This window comes from Maylandia zebra, linkage group LG13 (genome assembly GCF_041146795.1).
Source record: "Maylandia zebra isolate NMK-2024a linkage group LG13, Mzebra_GT3a, whole genome shotgun sequence".
In the NCBI taxonomy this organism is placed as follows: domain Eukaryota; kingdom Metazoa; phylum Chordata; class Actinopteri; order Cichliformes; family Cichlidae; genus Maylandia; species Maylandia zebra.
Window position 1 is genome coordinate 28,444,905 of NC_135179.1, and position 19,765 is coordinate 28,464,669.

At 41.4% G+C, this 19,765-nt stretch overlaps 2 protein-coding genes across 2 annotated transcripts; one reads left to right on the forward strand and one right to left on the reverse strand.

The window, feature by feature from the left end:
* Positions 1–502: 502 nt before the first annotated feature.
* LOC101473923 (L-threonine ammonia-lyase) lies at positions 503–10,551 on the forward strand. Its single transcript, XM_004554570.5, has 11 exons — positions 503–776; positions 3,757–4,084; positions 5,381–5,497; positions 5,612–5,853; positions 5,974–6,139; positions 7,227–7,326; positions 7,497–7,572; positions 8,169–8,294; positions 8,554–8,721; positions 8,827–8,884; positions 9,573–10,551. Exons 1-11 carry the CDS (start codon positions 661–663, stop codon positions 9,669–9,671), a joined length of 1,596 nt encoding a protein of 531 aa, XP_004554627.1. The 5' UTR covers positions 503–660; the 3' UTR covers positions 9,672–10,551.
* Positions 10,552–13,369: 2,818 nt separating this feature from the next.
* Positions 13,370–16,237, reverse strand: tmem254 (transmembrane protein 254). Its single transcript, XM_024804754.2, has 4 exons — positions 16,077–16,237; positions 14,748–14,851; positions 14,107–14,166; positions 13,370–13,898 (listed from the first exon to the last, which is right to left on the reverse strand). The coding sequence occupies exons 1-4, from the start codon at positions 16,161–16,163 to the stop codon at positions 13,778–13,780; spliced, it is 372 nt and encodes a 123-aa protein (XP_024660522.1). The 5' UTR covers positions 16,164–16,237; the 3' UTR covers positions 13,370–13,777.
* Between the last annotated feature and the right edge of the window lie 3,528 nt (positions 16,238–19,765).

The window sequence follows — 19,765 nt, forward strand, 5'->3', positions numbered from 1 at the left end:
AGTTCTACCATGTTCAGCTGTTCATTTGTGGTGCCAGAACATAGTCTCTCCTGTTGCAACATCCTTTTTCACTTTCTTACAGATGTAAGCACTTACATCTGACAGCTGAATGGAAAATCTCCTACAGTTTCCCTCCCTGTATCTCATAGAGGCTGCAACAACTGCATCACTTCGTGATACTAGAAATGCCACATAATGATGAAACTGCTGCAAGTGTCTCTTTTTTAATTGATTCTGGTGGCTAAAAAATCATGCATTTCTGATCCTCCATCTATTGTTGTCTCCTCTGTGTTGCTGAGCCTCTAGATCGCTGCTTCCTAGTTAAACCCTAAGTCTGTATCTATCTCCTTAGACAGTCTGATTAGCACTGCGTCACAAAAAGGGGAAGTAATCTCAGTGCGAGCACAGGAATAGAGCTCTGGGAGGGGCCGTGCCACCGGAGAAGCACTACATGGCCACCGCGCACATGTCCATGGGTAATCCCTTCTTAAATAGCCCCTGGACAGGAAAAGGAAGGAGCTGGGGCGTGGGACATTACGCCGTGGGAGCAGCACCAGTCAGTGTCCTCTTATCCCTCGGACACAACACAGCAGCAGGGACAGGAGAGGGATTCAGATACAGACACTTGTTGGACTCTAGGAAGAAGGTCCTCTAACCAGGATGAACTTTGCCGCTCAATTATTCTACTCGAGCCATTTGAGCGAGCGACTTGAGCGTTTGTACTCACCACGGCCGGCCCTTAAAGACAGCGAGGAGAATGACCCCTTCTGGCAGAGGTGGGAAATTACCTGTAGCCTTCTTCGGAGCCCCAGACCTCTCCCCCAACCAGCTCAACCCTCTAGATTCAGATCTACCCTCAGAATTTTGAGGTAGCTCCTCCTTAAATGACCTCCATTCCTCATCTGCTGTGTCCAGTCTCTTCTTCAGCTTTAATTATAAGTGAAACTCAACAAAACGCACCAAATGTTCATGCTTGGCTGTTGCAAACCCCCAAATCAAAGATCCACATACTCTGGCCTTCTCCTTCTATCTCTCCATCTTCTCCTTGCTCGTCCTGCCAGCATCCCAACCCGTGATAGGCTACCCTCTCTGCTTGATTCTTGACCATAACATCCTCTTTCATTTCAGGATATTGTGACAGATTTAGAGAAAGGAAGGAAGCTTTGATTTTAAGCTTTGGTGGAAAACTGGCATTTCTTTGTGCCGCTGATAAATTACATCACATTCAGGGTCAAACAGATTTTACAAGTACTCCCTCAGTGTTTGACTTATACGGAAGATTACAACCGTCAAGATTTAACAAGCAAACTGATCTTCCTCTGCCTCTTTGAGCACATTAAAAACTTCTGGAGCTTTTCGTGTTATAACCAAAGAGCCAAAAACAAAGCAGCCGACGAATGTAAGAAAGCTGTTGAAGCGTTGCCCGAAAGGATGCAGAACTGCACACTCAGTGATGCAACATCAGGAATACATACAGTCATGTAGTGCCAGGAGACATTTCCTTTCCCATATGATGAACTTTTTTTATTCTTCAATCAGAAAAGGAAGCAGCTCAGCAGCCAGACAGGGCATTTTGTCTTTAAAAGGACATAAAGAAGCTGAGATAGTGCACTGATGAAAGCCTGGTGGGCTTAAATATCTCCTTCACTTTTAGCTTTGTCCTTACTTTTTGTGGGGATTTTTTGTGCTGTTTTATAATAAAATAAGCAACTTTTTGTTTTTTACTGTTTCAGCGCTTCATCTTCCCTTTTGATGAGGCTTTCTGAGGCTGCCATGTTGCTCTTTGCCCTCCTTTGATGCTGTTTTTGAACTCTGCCTTTGAAGCAAAGCACCCTAATCACAGGTGCAGCCTTGGACTTTTCTTATTCATAGCCGTGTTAAGAGCGCACACTGTGTGCTTGAATAATGGGGCTAAAAGAGTGAAGGACAAGTGGGGAGAGAGCAGTAATGGACCCAGGAGGCGAGGTGAAAGTTTGCCGTATTGTCTACGGCAAGATCATTGCGATATAAATAGAGCGAGATGTTCTCTGTATAGAGAGCTGGCACCACTGAAGGGTATTTAGACCATTGTTTGGGAAAGCTACTCCACCTGGTGGCTTGTTGATGTTATTGTAGAACTGCGCGCTCGCAAAAGCACCCTCAGTTATCTTATTTTACCTCACTGACGATGATTGGAATGACTCCAACCTGTTTCAAAGTTTCAAACGTAGCTGGTAACTATATGTGATCTGCTTTACTGAGTGACTGAGTTAATCCCCAATGAGTATAATCCTATTACTATGTCTATGCTGTGTAAAAGGCCTCTGCGCTGACTGTTTGACAGAAACATCCCGCGGGAGTCTGATCCAGTTTTGTGTTGTGTCATTTGAGTAAATCTGCCCATACCCAGCCTAACTTTAATAAGCTATTTAAATGAATCGCGCAATTTGATTAGCTCCAACGGCCGTTTATAAATCATTCTGTCCTGCTATTACCACTAAATTGCCTTTTTAATCGCTTGTGTGTCTCCTAAAAGAGGAGCCGAATGACCCAATGAATCATAAGGTGACTTGTAATAGTAATCCGTCACCGAGAGTGGAAGCAGGGTCGACGTGAAAGGTGAATCAATTCATCTTAGCCTGAAGAATGTGAGCGGACCGCCGGTGAGAGTGGTCGTATCGACGAAGCAAAGTGGGAAATTGTCACTTTTTCAAAGTTCTTACATCCAGTTACACTCAAAAAACATTTATGCATTACTCCTTATGCACTTTGTTGATACATATTCAGTTTATACCAAGGACTTTCTCCTTAATGATTAATTATTTGAGTAAATAAACCTTTTATTTTTTATATTTCAGGTGAATTATACTAAGAGTTATTGCTTCATGTCTATTGTTAATAAAACTTGTAGCTCTAGTGATGATGTATACTTTTAAAATGTGGAGAATATCAGCTGATACTGTCTGCCAAAGGCCTCGCAGCGCCGCCCTACATTCTGGCTGACATCCAGAGGATAGAAATTAGAATTTGTGCAAATACACTTTTGTTAAATTTGTTTTCTTAAGCTGTTGGTCCGGTTTTAGTTTTTCTTTATATCTTAAAATTGTGTTAATTTGTCGTGAATCAAGTAATAAATCAGATCTGATGCTTGACAGATGTACTATTGTACTGTATATAGTACTATATGTACTATGTTACTATTTCCGAAGCATACCCTGCTGTTGTAATTTTTAAAAAAAGTCCCGATCCTTCAGAAACAACTGGTTTAACACTGGAAACCAGCTACAAGCTGATTGCAAAGCTACTCACTGTGGAAAAACATGCAGGTGAAAACAGTAATTGGTTTTAAAAGTTCCCTCTGGTGGTGCATTTACGTACTTGGGAGAAATAACCTTTATGATCTGAGAGCTAGTGGACGCCAACAACCTGCTTAATTGGAAAAGCTATTATATTCACATCAGCGTTCTCACATCTGCTCACTTTTTATCTTCGGGGTTTGGAAGATGCAAATCAAATCTCGCTGCGCTCCAGCTCATGACTGTGTGGTACTTTGCTAAAGCCTCCGTGTGTTATTTTTACTGTGTTAGCTTGCAATAGTATGTGTGCAGAAAATTAAGAATTTACACTGTGAAAAAGACGAGTGTAGGATCAGGAGCTGTAGTCTTATGGTTTTAAAAGAGAAGGACTCATCAGCTGTGCAAAAGCACACTTTAGTTCTCTGAATATGATTTGATATGGTTTTTAAGTGACACCCCAATGCCTGCTTGTGGTTTTCAGAGAGGAGTTGTATCTGGGCCCCAGTCAGCCCGGCAGCTCTTACAAATATGGTCCCGTCAGTAACGGCACCGTGGGCCGCAGACCCACCCTTATTGAACCGGAGCGTCTGAAGGACTTTGGTGTGGAAGAACTTCTCAACGGTGATGTGAAAGTCCACGAAACAAAAGTAGCGATGGCTCCTGAGGTTGTCCTCATGGACCCCCCCAAAACCAGACGAGTCAGCGAGTTCAGGATGATCCCGAGACCTCCTGCCCAGTACCTCCGCTTTGAGGACATCAGCGCAGCAGCCTTCAGGATCCAGTCAGGGATCCAGAAGACGCCTTGCACGGTACACTAACACAGAATAAGTGCAGGAGAACGTGCAATAAGGTGACCTTTGACCTTTGTTTGGGAGCTGAAATCACTTCCTTCAGTTTCATTCCTAAGGAAGTTTGCTGTAGACAGACCACAAGAGGGTGAACTAATATCAGAACTAGTCTAAATGGGATGCAGATTTTTGCTCATGGAAAAACTGAACAAAGCCTTCATGGTCTGCGTTACTTTGATACATTTGAAATTGATGATTTTATGTTAGAATTAAGTTGTGCAGAGTTTTTTTGTACCAGGTTGTAAACAAGTTTGTTTTTGCTTAAAAATGGGAAATTCTAACATTTGGGTTATCAGGGATTCATTTTAGAACTTGCCTTAAGTTAAATGTGATCTCACAATAATGTAATTGATGTAAATTGATGGAGTGATGAAGGCAGAGTCTCTCTAGAAGAAGGCCTCGTCACCTCTCTCCATCTCAGTAGTCACCAGGAAAAAACAAACAAAAAAAAACCTCTGATATGTGCTTTTGCTTTCCCCAAATAATCCCCCCCAGAAGCAGAGTTATTACGTTTCTGTTTTTCATTCATTTTCATTTACATTTTTAGGTTAGGTGCATTTAGTTTCAGTTAGTCTGCAGAGTGGGTTTGGGTCCTTGGACGTTATATTTCTAACATCATCTTCGCTGATTCAAGACCCTCCCATTAGTTTCAAGTCAGGAGTGCCATGTCTCTCTTTTATAATGTCTCTGCACATCTCTGCATTTTCACTGTGCGTGGTTGTGTGCCGCTGCTAATAACCACAAAACGCCCAAAGAAAAACTCTTTTAATTGAGGCTTGCTTCGACATAACTACTGGTGATGCAACTGTTAGCGGGACAGGTGATAATAACTAAAGATCACCCAAAGGTGAAGCCCTCGTGGGGACATCATCGCTAATAATGCACTGCAGCTTTTAGCCAAATTAGGAGGAGCCCTCATATCTGCTTCATACTTTATATTGCATTATACCCACCAAGTGTGAAGCAGATTGGATTAACGGCTGTTGGCAAAAAGCAAAGAGCAGGCAGAGACTCCTGGAGCTGGACGAGCACCAGCATTTAGGGGAATTCACGCAAAAATAACAAAAAAGTTGAACATGACTCGGGGCAAAGACCATGGATTTCATACGCCAGGAGTAATTATATGAAGTGAAAACTATTTCAGCATGCATGTGAGCACCTGAGTGGTTATATAAAGCCAGCTTAGCAAATCTATCTTTAACGGGTTACTGCTGCTGCAGGAGCTCTTGAAATATGCTGCTTCTTTTGTGTGCTCAGTACTCCAGATTGTCCAAACAGTACGGGATGGAGATCTACCTGAAGAAGGAGCACCTGCACTACACCGGCTCTGTGAAGGAGAGAGGAGTGCTGTACCTGCTCACCTCCCTCACACAGGTAGATTGGGGCGGGGGAGCTGAAAAAGACGCTGTAAGGATCCACTGAAGTGTGCTCTGCGTGCATATTTGTTGCATGTGATTATATGTCAGCTGTGTGTTTCTGTGCTTGCAGGAGCAGCAGAGGATGGGTGTGATCGTGGCCACTGACTGTAACTTCTCCATGGCCGTGGCGCACCACGCGGTGGATCTGAAGATCCCGGTGTTTGTCATCATGCCGTCAAGTTGCTCCTCGCCCCGCCTCAGGATCTACAGAGATTACGGCGCCATGGTTATCTCCTACGGCAGCACCGGCCGCGATTCCCAGAACCACGCCTGCCATCTGGCTAGGGAGAATGGATACCTCTACCTGGAAGAGTCAGTCTAACATTCATATTAGGAGCTGGAATGAGAGTTTCTGTCTGTGTCTTTGCAGTACTAAGTAATGTTTTAGTATCTTAACATAAGGCTGCTCTTCCTCTCTTTGCTGCTGAGCAGAGATGAAAATGCAGCGTACCTGGCAGGGCTGGGCACTGTGGGCATGGAGATCTATGAACAGGTGCCCAAACTGGAGGCAGTGGTCATTCCTGCTGCAGGACAGTATGGTCTACTGGCTGGCACCGCTGCGGCCATCAAACACCTCGACTCTCGCATTCTTGTCATAGTAAGCAGACATTGAGAAGCTCTTTGAATCTTTACATCTTCACTGTATGCTCATTGCTTGAAGTCCCATCTCATATCACTGGTTACCGATAGTAGATCCTATAGTAGCTCTACATCCTTTTTATTGCACAATTGCTTCTAGCTCCCTCGTATTGACACAAGTGCCTTTTTCATTCTGCACGGGTTACGAAACAAGGCGACTGTATTTGAAGTGGTTTCCCTTGTTTCACTGTCTGCCCACAGCTCTGAGAGCTGTCGTGCTGTTTGCACTTAAGGCACAGAACAGCCCTCTTGCTCTATTTTCAGCTATAAAGAAATATCCTGGTACAGCTTGTGTAGCAAAGCTTTCAAGCAAATATATTACCACATTTGACCCAGTAGTGAAAACATATATATTATGCAACACTGAGGCTGATTAGGGCTCCCAGTCAGTCCAGAGATGGTCCTGTTTTAATATTCATACAACATTTTCACATTTATAATTAATACTGTGTATACCATTTTATAATATATTCATATATTCACAGTAGGAAAAGTGGTGCGCATGCTAAATATAAGGCACTGCAAAATAAGTGCTAGTCTATTTCTGTTATGTAGTCCATAGTTCTTACAGGACGAACTGCCGTAAGATCACTAAAGACTTAGTGATGCCGGTCCTTTGTGTAACTACCTATGAATACATGTATACACAATTAGCATTAACATTCAGTCCTGATCAGCCTGTCAGGTTGCCTGTATGTTAAATATGGATAGCAAACATGGTAAACACTACCATGCTCAATGTTAGCATGTCAGTATCATTTGAACATGCTAATGCTAACATTTAACTCAAACTGCGACTGTGCTTCAGTGACTCTCTTTGCACTGTTGGCTCACAGGAAGAGGTTCCCGGGTTCAAAACAGCCAACACTGTTTTTTGTCCACCATCCAAAAACTCAGTTCCAAAAATGCTAGCTTGGTCTTGCCTACGTCAATCCAGGACACTCTGCAAAAGCGACCTCAACAGTTTTACTCCACAGTGAAATGCAGGTTAGAAATCATCATCATCAACACATGAGAACAATAGCTGACCCACCTTTCTTCAACAGGGAGTTGAACCAGAAGATTTCCCTTTGCTGCTACAATCTCTGAAAACGAACGGTCCAATCAAAGACATGCACAGCAACCCCAATAAGAAACTTTATGGAGGTAAACTCATTTCCGACTTGTTCTGCTGAAGTCACGTACCACACCTTCCCCTCATGAAGGGGAAGATAGTAAAAAAAAGATTATGTGCACATTATTTATTGTTAGAAACTCCTTTGTACTTTTTTCCCCTGCAATAAAGGAGCTTGTGATGATCATCTGTCTCTTCTCAGATCTCATGGAGCATTCCCTTGGTGTTAACACCTTTCAGCTGGCAAAGAAACTGGTGGACAAAGTCATCACTGTCAGGTACTGCACGTCCACATTACATTTATAGAATTAAACTTTTGTCTTTTTTTAAATATCTGACTTCACTGTACAGATGTATTATTACTCCCAGAACACAAATACCTCTTTTACACTGAAGTGGTGCTGGTGCAGAGCCAGTTTTGGCTTGGTGCTGGCTCAGTCCTTCAGGCTTCACACCAAAAAGGCTGTTAACCTTTCTGCTGGAAACCCTGTGGTTCTCTGTTAGGCACAATCACACATCAATGGAAAAAGGCATAAAAGAGACTGCTGTTCAAGTGTGTTAGGAGAGAGAAAAACACCAAGCAGCGTTTGAGACACGGTGGACCAGAGCCATCGTCGACACATTGGTGAGACAGGAGATGGCCTAGGGTTCAGAATTTCAACAAACAATCACAAGAAGTGCATCTGGTGTGAACACAATCACATTTCATTTTGTCTGGTTATGGACTGGCTCTGAAGATTCAGATGTGAATCACCTCAAATTATAGGCCCATCATCTTGTCAGTTATATCTTTATGGATGTTGGGGCCCATGTCGAAGTCTAATTTTGGTAATCGGATATCGAAGGAGTGCATTTTTCTTTCCTTTTCTTACAGTGAGGAAGACTCTCTGGTGGCAATGCTGCGGTTTCAGGAGTTTGAACGCTCCACTGTGGACACAGAGGGAGCCATGGGATTGGCTGCCATTTTGGCCGGCCAACTACCAGAACTAAAAGGCAAAAAGTGGGTCAAGTGTATTAATTTCACGGTTTCCTACCCGAACCATGTAATTTCTCTTTACTCATCAACCTTCTAGTTTTCAAACAGTGCAAATTCCCACTTTAAAAAAAGAAATATATATATTTTAAATATAGTCCTAACTCTGAGGGCTCAATGTTTTCCTTAACGCCTGAAAAGCTCACATTCTGGCAACATAACAATGTCAGCAGTGCTAATCCTTTTGACTGCAGATAAACTAAGCCTTCCTCTGTGTCTGCTGCAGGGTGGCTGTGGTGGTGAGCAGCGCTAACATGGAGCTGGAAGTGGTGAGGCAGTGCATGGACCGAGCTTTGGTGTTGGACAACCGGATCAGTAAGTTCTCAGTGCAGCTGGGAGAGTGGCCAGGAGACATGGCTAAGCTGCTGGATGTTCTGACCAGAGAGGACGTCAGGTAGTGTAGGAACCTGTTCGGACTTAATCGGTTTTGTTTTTAACGTTGCCCTGTGCCACCTTTAGTTTATTCATTCCTTCGCCTCTTTTGTCTTTTTCCTCCCAGGTTGTTGGACGTCTGCCATCGTAGACACAGCGATAAGTCAGAGCTCTTCAAGGCAAAGGTAGGCGACTAATCTGTCCTCTTCACTTCATTCTCTTTCCTCCTCCTCGCCAATCCGCTCATCCACTTTTCCTTTATTGCCGTGGAACTCTTGGCTTGGAGTTGTCAGGGAGTTGGCGGGAATTAAAAGACCAAAAATACAAATACATTTTTAAAAGATAGAAAAAAGTAGCATTGCTCAGTTCAGTACCCACCTACAGCTTTACTCGGTCTGGTACAACCATTAGCCAATTTTGGCTGTTGTTTTAGCAAGTTGCAAACACAGTGTTGCTATGCAACTGAAACTACTGAGTCAGTTTGATGACTTTAAGACTTACAAACATTACATATAGTATGCCTTTTTTTTTTTTAACTTGGAAAAAAAATGAAGAAAAGCTGCCGGGGAGAAACTGACATAACTCGACTGATAAAACTTGGGCCATCGTAGCTTTTTAAAATAATGGATTTGTTTTATTCTCCTTCATTTCTAAAGCTCAGGGATGGAGCAGACTTATCATGTAATCTCCTGGCTCTGCATTCTTACCCCCACAGTCTCCACTGACAATTTGTACTGCTTATTCAGAGCAAGTGTCAGGAGGTGAAAGGTGTTGCATAATGCAACAAGCAAACCTCTCACTGCCCTAATTCTAGAGCGTGTGTGAGACGGAGAATGACATAAGAAGACTAACTGTATGTGTGTGTGTTGACAGGTGGAGTGTGTGGTGGAAACCAGGGATAAGATGCAGAGTGCTCATCTGCGCAAGACGCTGAGCGAGCGCTACCCCTCTATATGCTGGCTGGACCGGTGATCACAGCGAAATCCTAAACACAAAACTAGACTGACTAAAAACAGATTCCTGCCGTCGGGATAACACATGCAAACCATTCCTGCAACAAACACACACACTCTTATGATATGCAAGCTCTGTTATATGAGACTCATTAAGAGAATGCTTGGTCAGCAAAACCTTGAGATTATAGTGCAAGTCTACATGTTCCTTCTATTACTAATGCTGCTTTTGTTCTTCTTCATCATGGCACCTTAAATATACTGTGAAGCGGTTAAACTGCATCCCAGTTGATGATGCTAATTCTAACTGAATGCTATTCAGACTATTTTTATAGTGGTTCCCAACTTGGGCCATTTAATGGGTTAACATTGGGCTGGCACATAATAAAGTATTTTTCTCTGTGTTTTAAATTACTGTAGAGCCACCAGTAGCCAAGATCTTTCTTCATTTACTCTTATTATATAAGCTTTTTATGTAACCCTCAAGTGATTAAATAAATCTGTAACAGTGGATAAAGCTTTTTTTCCCAGTTGTTGGTAAAGCATATAAGCTAATTACAATTAAAATATGTCCCTATAGAGAAACAGTTCTGCAAAAAAACTATTTGAGTGTGTGTCGAGTCCTCTGGGTCTTCATTAACGGCTGTCATGGGTGGCCACGCTTTAGTCTGTGGTGGCCAACTCGTGGCTCCACCCCCTGGCAGAACGTGGATCAGTCTGCATTAGCTAAAGGGTGGAGTGTGACTCCTGTAGCGCATGTACAGCTTCACTATATAAGGTCTATTTTTCATTGAATGTTCTTTTTAAAATGCTGTAAATATTTCTGTATTTGTACTGTCCACAGTGGCAGTTTCAACCCTCCTAAAAGTGTTCTCCAAATAAAACTCTGGACAAATGAACTGTAACCGTGTTTTCACATTTGTGAAGTTTATATGCAAAGTAAGGGACTAGCTAGACTAGACAACTAGCTTGGGTTTTTCTTCAATGCTGGTGTACTTTCACCAAAAGTAAAAGTAACACAGGATTTAAAAATAAGTAGTGTCTGCACTGTCCAACTGACTAATGTCTGGGCAAAGCTCTAGTTGAGACTGGACCATTTAAGACAAGCTAATGCTCTTAAGTTTGTAAGCAGAGGACACTGTGACCCCGTGCTACTGCGTTAGCCTGATTTGGCCCACGTCACACACTGCTTTAGCCCACGTCATACACAAACACCTTCTTGTCAGAAGATATACATTCAGAGCTGTGATTGATGAGTCCAAGGCTTCCCGAAACGGTTAAAGCTCCTAGCCAGGAAACGATAACTTCTTACATTAACAATTATTATTACTTAGCTAATTGGGCTACATAATTAACATAAGTAGATAAGCTACATAATCTACATACAATCATTTAAGTAAATGTTTAATTAAACATCTGACCCAGACATAGGGAGGGGGTGTGTTTACAAGCCAGTGTACTCCTAATGCTAGTACCAGACTTGGATAAACTGGGAGGGCTCCACCAGGAAGGGCATGTGGTATAAAATCTTATAGAAATCAAATACATTGATCATAAAGAATGAGATTTCCATAGCAGTTTGGTCAAAGCTCAGGTTAACAATGACCGCCTCTGTTGGTCAGAAGGATTCTGGTGGAAACTGTAGTACTGTTGGCCAAAGACAAAGAAATACCATCTTAAGGGCAAGAGAGGAGGAAAGGCAAGAGTGTGGCGGTTTAAATATATGACTGGTGAAGAGGGAGATGATATGATGGAGAGAAGAAAGGCAGATATATTGGATGGAAGGGAAGCAAAACTAGGAGCAGTGGAGGTTGATTCAAGCCGTTCTAACACGGTGTAGGTAGGAAGAGAAATGGAGTTGGGGTAATTTTGAAGGTAGAGTGTGTGACTAGTGATTGTGAGTTCAAAGCTGGAAATCAAAGGGGTGATGTTGAATGTTGTCAGTGTGCATGCACAAGTTGGCTGTCAGAAGATAAAAGAGAATTTTTGTGATGAAGGGGTAGAGAGTGTCCCCAGGGGGAGAGATGAGTGATTAGAGCAGATTACAGGGGACGTGGAGGTGAAGGGAGCAGAGGTGATGATGTTATGGTGTTAAGGAGAGAAATGCAGAAGGACATGACAGTGGATTTTACAAAAAGGACGGAAAGAGCTGTGGTGAATACTTCAAGACACACAGGTACACACAGTTATATCTTCCTGCACTCTTTTAGACTGCAAGAAGTGCAATTTGGAACAGAGAGGCAACTGGAAGATGGTGACAAGGGAGAACATAGCAGCATCAGATGGCAGTCTATAGGAAACCTTTGGAACTTTGGTAAATCAAGAAGATTAGAGCATGTCTGCACTTGACAATTTTGGCTGACCTGGTAATTTTAGTACAGATTTTACAGGAAGATTTCTGGGACCCCAGTTGATGCTCTAGCAGATTCAAAGCATCGAGACAAAGTTCTTCAGTGAGCTAAATATGGATCAGGCAGACTATATCATCCCAAGCAGATTCAGACAGATGGGACAGGATGAACTCTAAATTATCTAATACCTAACAATGAAAATGTTTTAACTGAGCACCAAACAAAACACCTTTTTCAATCAGCCCATCATCAGAGGGTTTATATTAAGCAATCGCACACAGTGATAGTGGATAGTTCTTGGAGTGTAACATTTCAACATGTTCATATGGCAGATCCTAGTTATTTGGATTACATAACTTACTAGGCAGGATCCAGCAAACTGTGCTTGCAAACTGGACCAAAAAAATGTTCTCACCTGTTTAGAGTACTGAAAATAGTCTTTTTGTCATAATGGGCCTTCATCTTAGACTGAGCATGTTTTTCCTTTGGCTAACTGATGGGTGTAGTGGAGTTCTTTCAGAAACTGAAGGCAAAACTTGCACAACATGTTTGAAGTGTCTGATTGAGTCTTTCTAAAGATAATTGAGACTCTAAACAACAGTTTAGGTAACAGTTGGATTCATCTCGAACACTTTTCACATGAAATTTGAGCCTTGGTCAGTTTAAGGAACTTTTGGTAAAGGTGGGGGAGGAGGGAAAAAAAAAAAAAAAAAAAAAAAAAAAGGTATAGCCTCTGGGAATTTTGTCACGATGTGTAGATGTGGCTTTAGTTTTGGGTAAAGGATCCACATAATCCAGTATTACTCTAATAGTCTGATCAATTATGTGAAACACTAGTCACACTCAACTGTGCATTAGATTTGTTGCTCATGGGCATGATCATAGAACTAATATACACACACGATTTGAGAGGGTCATGATCTCCAGTTTAAGATGATCAAATAGTTATATAGTATATAGTTAGGGCTGGATCAGGTGACCCTGAACCTGTCATGTTGCTATAGGTTCAGACTGCTGCAGAACATAATGTGATTCACTGAGGATGCCCCATGTTTATACACCACAACAGGAGGTCATTACGTTTTTGTCTTGAGACTTCTTGTTAAAAGGATGTTCTTCCTTCCCGTTGTTACCTAGTACCTGCCTATAGGTCATTTAATTGCAGTTTTCTCTGGACTACTGAAAGGGATGTACCTCACAGTATAAAGCACCTTGAGGAAAACTATTTTGGTTTGCCACGACATAAATACATCTGAACTGAATAAACACAGAGGTGAGACCACTTTTTATTAATCTCAAATCACACAAATGCTATTTAAAAAAAAAAAAAAAAAAAAAAAAAAAAAAAAAAGGAAGATTCAGTGGATTCAGTTCACTCATCCTTCATTTTGTAGTGTCAACATTAAGACTATGAATCACAGCACTTTAATCTGAGAAAGGCAAATTTAACAGCATCTCTCCTCTTCATATAATCCAAGAGCACTTTTGAGGATGATGGCAAAATACCATCTGCAGCAAACCTGTCAGGCATCACGTTCATCCAAGCAGCAGAGAAAAGAGGGAACCCCCCCCCCCAAAACCAACCCACCTGTACTGCACCATGTCTTTAGAATTATTTTAAAAGACACTATTAAAGAAACTGCTCAAGAGTATTGCTCCATTTCATGCTCTCCAGCAGGATCTTATAATCAAAGTGAACAGTGGAAAGACTTGAGGGCCCAAGAAGGGGTCTCTAGGCTCAGATGTGTTGTTCTGTAGGCCTCTCCTGGTAAGGTCAGTCCTGCTTGGAACGCTCTGGGTCGTACTTAATTAGCAGGTGGAGGGAGGCGAAGCCGAACAGAAAGGTCTGGATAAACCACAGGCACCGAGTGGACATGTCCTTGATGCCTTTGTTACTGCAGGAAAAAGTAAATAGTGTGTTTAGGAAGTAGATTCATCATATGCGCAATGGTTGTTGAACCCTTAAACAGAAAATTATGCACAATTTGAATGCAGCTGGCCATTTTGTTTTTTTAATTCAAAAATGTACATGTTGACATGAAATTGGGCTAAAAATTAGATTGCAGCACCACCTACTGGATGTTAAAGTTCCTGCATTCTTACCTGCACAACTTCAGTGCAACCAGGGCCTCACAAAGATGAATAGCACAGGTCAACCACCACCTGAAACACGAAAAAAGGAAGCTCAACTCTCCAGTGATAACATTTAAAACTAGGATAATGCACATGCTTCCAAAAAGGGGAAAAGACCCACAAGTTAACAGTGAGGACTTTTCTGGTCTGAAAACAAGTTTTCCCCTCATGCTGTTCCAATCACCGAGTGCTGATAAGCTTAAATTGATCAGTCGTTTCATATTTCAAACCAACAGTGTCTCGATGATGGCTTCCAGCTGCATTTCCTTTGAACAGACCGACTTGGCAGCTGAGTCACGTGACCGAAACCACAACAATACATTAAGCTCTGATTGTTGTCCTATTACTCCACAGCATGAGTGCCAATTTGCAACCTATGAATGTGGCGTCAACGATCCACGTGTGTGTGTGTGTGTGTGTGTGTGTGTGTGTGTGTGTGTGGGGGGGGGGGGGGGGGGGTGTCTGGGTCTGGTGATTTGCAAATCATTAGAAAAATGTCGCTTTAGATCTCCTAAAGTGATTGGCTTTCATTACAAAAGCTATAATGACCAAACCTCATTACCAGAATTCTCTGTTTGGATGTTTGCAGGAGTCAGTGCTTCATTACTTACCCTTTGTACAGTAGGTCAGGATGGTTATACGCAAGGTTTTTGGAGAAGGTGCCAAATGGACCAAGGAGCTCAAATGGGACTACATCTGGTGCAAACACTGTGCACTGGAATCAGAAAGAAGGAGTTTAAAACACTGTATGCAATAAACAAAACTTCCTTCTAATTTTTTGAAGGGCAATATCTTTAAATAAGCAATCATTCTGAAGGTCTTTTGAAGTTTTTTTCCCTGCTCAAAGAAGACCTTTGGAATGTCCTTCAAGTCTTGTTACATTTCCATGCATGTTTGCACGTTTTTGTAAACTGCCATACTTCGGCCCAGTGTTCTAAAAAAATTAAAGAAATAAGTTTAAAAGATGGGTGGCTCAGGACTTCTGCTCAATACCGTGTGAGAACTTTAGTTTGTTCAAAGACATCTTTGTTTCTAATGACTGTATGGCATATACGCTCATTTCATGGCATGCATATGACCACAGTAAGTCGTATTTTTTCCTGCTGAAAGTCCCCTCCATGGTGCCCAGAGTTGCCAACATCAGACTCTCTCGGTGCTCACAGGCAATGACGTGCCGTTTTAATGAGAAGACTCCACAGTGGCAATAATAAAGTGTATCATTTTATTTTCCTGCTGTGTAACGGTACTATGAATGACTCTTTCCAGCAGTTTAGATCATGACTGTAGCCGATTTATGCACTACAGAGTGCAGCCTTGTTATGCATTTAAACTGTTATGCTCCATCTACCCCCGTTTGAGTCATTTCTCCTTAATGGCAATACTTTGGAAAGCAGGCATGAATCCTTTGGGGTCACTTTGCCATATTTTCTTGACCAGACAAAAGGTTAATTAGCTACAAGCTAACCCCAACACGTACAAACTAGCTCACCTGTTAGCTTAAGCGCCCCTTACGTCAGTGTTCACCGAGCACGACCGAGGGCAGCCTTGATGAAAGAAAGCTAACGTGAACTGAGTTTTGAATCAGCTGCTAATGTTAACACGTACAGTGGACTTTGAGCTGTTTTTTTGACCTGTGTCACACCGAGAACTGAATGAACCTCAATAAGATTAGCCTTTTACATCGACACCCTTGGCAATGACTCCATACAATAACCTGCCGATATTTAAAAATTTTCCCCATTTAAAAATTCATTAGCAATCCACAACAGGGAGGACTAAACTCTCCCCGAGCCCCCAAGTTTTCAGAAAATTAAAATTACCCGGAGTACATATTGTGCAACACAACTACGGGCTCCGCGAGCAGTTACAAATAAGAGAAAAAAGGCTGACGGTAATAATATCTCAGTTGTACCGAAGTAAAGGTGATTTAACGAACTTACAGCGAAATATATCAGCGCCACTGATACGGTGACCATCCAGAAGAGACGTGCTCTCTGAAAATAATCGCGTCCATCACTTGTCGCCATCGCTGCTGCTGCTGCTGTAGTTCTCCGTTGCCCCGTACAAATATGACCGTGCAATTAAACCCGGATATTTAAACCATCCGGGCAGTTTTTTTTTCTTTTTTTCCCTTTTTTGTAGATTACTACACAAACGGGGAAATTTTACTGAAATAATGACAGTTATCGCTTTACCTTTAAAAATATTATTTTTAAATTAATTTAAGTCGACAGGATAGTTTCATTAATCAGCGGACTGTCCATCCGGTAGCCCAGGTCATTTCCTTTGGAAGGCACTTTGAGCAGTGATGTTATGTTAAAGTGATGTTACGTTAAAGTAGGAATAGGTTGGGGGGAGCTCTCACACTCAGTCACCAGACGGCACTCGGTATCCAGCTGTAACTGTGGGGTCCTGGGCGCACTGATGCGAACCCCCAAGCCTCCTCTCTGTCGCTCTCCATCTCTGTCACTGTTGCCTCCCTGAAACGCGTAACGTTAAACGATCCAGATCTGAGAAAGAGGAAGACAGAGGGACATCTATGGCTCATGCTTTCCTACTTGCTCTGCATTACTTTGAATGAAAGAATTATCTTGAACGGTCGGCATTCAGACTGAATGATGAATTTTGAAAAATTGCATTTATAAATTTTAGTCCTATAAGTGTCACTATATACTGAGTAGTACTGAAGAAATGTAAAATTAAATATTATGTGGAAAAAAAGGACTCTCTGCAGTCCTGTGAAAACTACAGTAGGTTACCCCCATGATTTATGCAGAACCACATAGACTAGCAAAACTTCACAGAAATCATTTTCTTTATGACTTTATCAGCTTCTCACTTATCATTGTGGAGTACATTTGGCCCACTCTTCTGTACAACATTACTTCAGTTCATTGAGGTTTGTTACAGCTTTCGTAAAGTCCCACCACAGCATTTAAGACAGGTTGAGGACTTTGACCAGAGCATCACAACACCTCAAGCTATTATTTATTTTACAATAGAATAGAGTAGTCTCTTTATTATCATTCAGAACATCCACCAGTTAGTGCACATCAGAACAAAATTTTGGTGCATTTCTAATTCTAAAGGTATAAAATATATATCTAAAAAAGAATCTTGGATATATGCATGTAAGAATATGATGAAAAATGTGTGTATATACACATTATTAGACACATCTAATAATTCCAATCATTTTACTGTAGATTTGCTGCTTGGGATTGTTGTCCGTTTGCCTGGTTCAGTCTGGCCCCAGCTTTAGCTGTCACACAGAGGACATCACATTTGACTCTAGAATACTTTTATATACAGAGTTCAGTGATTGCAAGGTTCCTATAGTATAGTTTAGTTTAGTTTAGTGTCGCTTTATTAAAGACACTCACGGGTCCATAACCAAACATCTCCACTTAATATCATTAAAGTGAATTATTTTGGTGTTTTGGTCCCTCTTAAAAATGAATTACATATGCTGAATAAAGTAAAAGTTTCCATGGAAACATAAATTACATGATCAGAAGCCAAACTGTAATATAAAACTAACAAAAACAATAATGAATTGTGGTCATTAATATGTTTAAAAAATAATTGTTTTGAGTTTAATTCTTGTAGTTTCAAATTGTTTATTTTATTATTTTACATGTATCTTGTAAGTTTGTGGCATTGCTCATCTACCTAGCTACAGAGTTTAGCCTGAACATATAAACTGTTGATAATTATATCAGTTTAAAAACTTCTCCCTGCTTATTTTTATTTACTTTTTTTTTTATTCGGAGGAGAAGTACTTTGCAAGTTCTCTGAAGGCATTTTGAAAACGTTTTGAGGTGAGTTTGGCCCATTTCTTGGTCAAACAAAGGTACATTAGCTACATGCTAACCCTCAGCATTCACAGACTAGCTTGCATGTTAGCTTCAAGTGCCTGAAGCTAGGCGAGGTAAGCTAACATAATTCTAACGATGTTTTCGTATCAGCTGCTAAGTTCTGCTTCTACGTGGACTTCAGACTGTTTGTTTACTCTGTGTGGCACTGAGAGCTCGATAAGATTAGCTGACTTGGCAAGGATTCAAACTGATGTGCTGACATAAAACCTGTTAATTACAAATCTGGTGATAACAGCGATTTTCAGTGAATTTCAGAAAAAAAAACACTTAAGGAAATTTAATGCAAAAACAACTTTAAAGTAAACTTAAAGGCTGCAGAGCAGAAAACAAGGGTGATTTCAATTTTACCTTAATACAGCTGATTTAATGAGTTAAATTACCTTATTTCAGTGTTATATAATAATCACATCAACCACTTGTACCTATGACTGCAGTCTACTGCTGTTCTAGTCCCCATAGGGATAAACCTGCGGATGGGCTGGGAGGGGGTTGATGGCACAGTGCTAGTAGCCTTTTTTATTTATTCATTTATTTTTAAATCAGCTATTTATTTATTCTATGTAGAAAATTACACAAAGGGAGACAATGCACTGCAGTAAAACACAAACATCAGTTGGTTATAAACCTGTTTGGTATTCTTTAACAACCCTGGAGATACACTTACACTCCAAACAGGGGACTGTCCGGAGCATTACCCAGTGCTCTGAGGTTGTTTTGGCCTCCTGTGAACAGCTACCTCGGGGCAGTGATTTAAAGCAGGAGTGGGGAAAATCTCAGAGCCACACGCCAGGAGCACTGCTTCACCCGCGGTCACAGCGGCAGTCACCTGTGCGCACCCCAAGGACGAGCACAGCTGAGGCGCGCAGCCAGCCTCTCTGCCTCCGGCTGCCTGATTCGTTACTCTTAGCGCTTGATGAATTGATCGGAGTAAAGGTCATTTAAAAATAACAAAAATAAAACGCTAAAAAATAAGTGTGGGTAATGCATGAAGAAAACACTTGGTCTGCGTGTATATAGCTTGTTATTTTTTTATTTTTTTATTTGAAGTTTTTAAGTTTTAACTTCTGTTTAAAAGGTGCGCTTTAATCGTCCTGCATGTCAGTGTCTCAGCATGCATGTCAGCATGTGTGTGCGCTATCATTTCTGCAACTCTGCTGAGTTTTGAGTTTTTGCATTGCCCTGAACACCTGAATAAATGAATTAACTTGAAAACTAAAAATTCCAGTTTATGGGTTGTCTCTATAGCTGCACAATGGTGCTGAAAATACCATATAAAATGAAATATGTTAATAATACATATAAATTCACAAATGATTATGTAGATCTTTGGCTTAAGGATGGAGACTGCGTGTGCGTCACTAAAATGCAACTCATTCTCTCTCTCTCTTTTTATTTTTTTTTAACTACTAGACATCCAATAATCTCATTAATACGATTTTTCTTTCCTGCCTCAATAATCACGGCAGCCTGGGTATTGTGAAGACTAAATAACGCGCAGGGTAAAAGCAGCAAATGACCGGCTTGTCCTGCTTATGTTAATTATACAGGTTATATAGAAAAATGACTGAGTCACGTTTACACCCAAAGGAGCTGCTCAGTCACAGAAATCCATGCCATGAAGCTTCCAGAGCATTTTTTTTCCTTCTTTTTTTTTTTTTTTAGATAAAACAAATAATGTTACTTATTTCTTTTACTCACTGTGCGCGCTCGGCTCTCGGTGGCCCCGCTGCGTAACCTTACGGGGTCTGCCA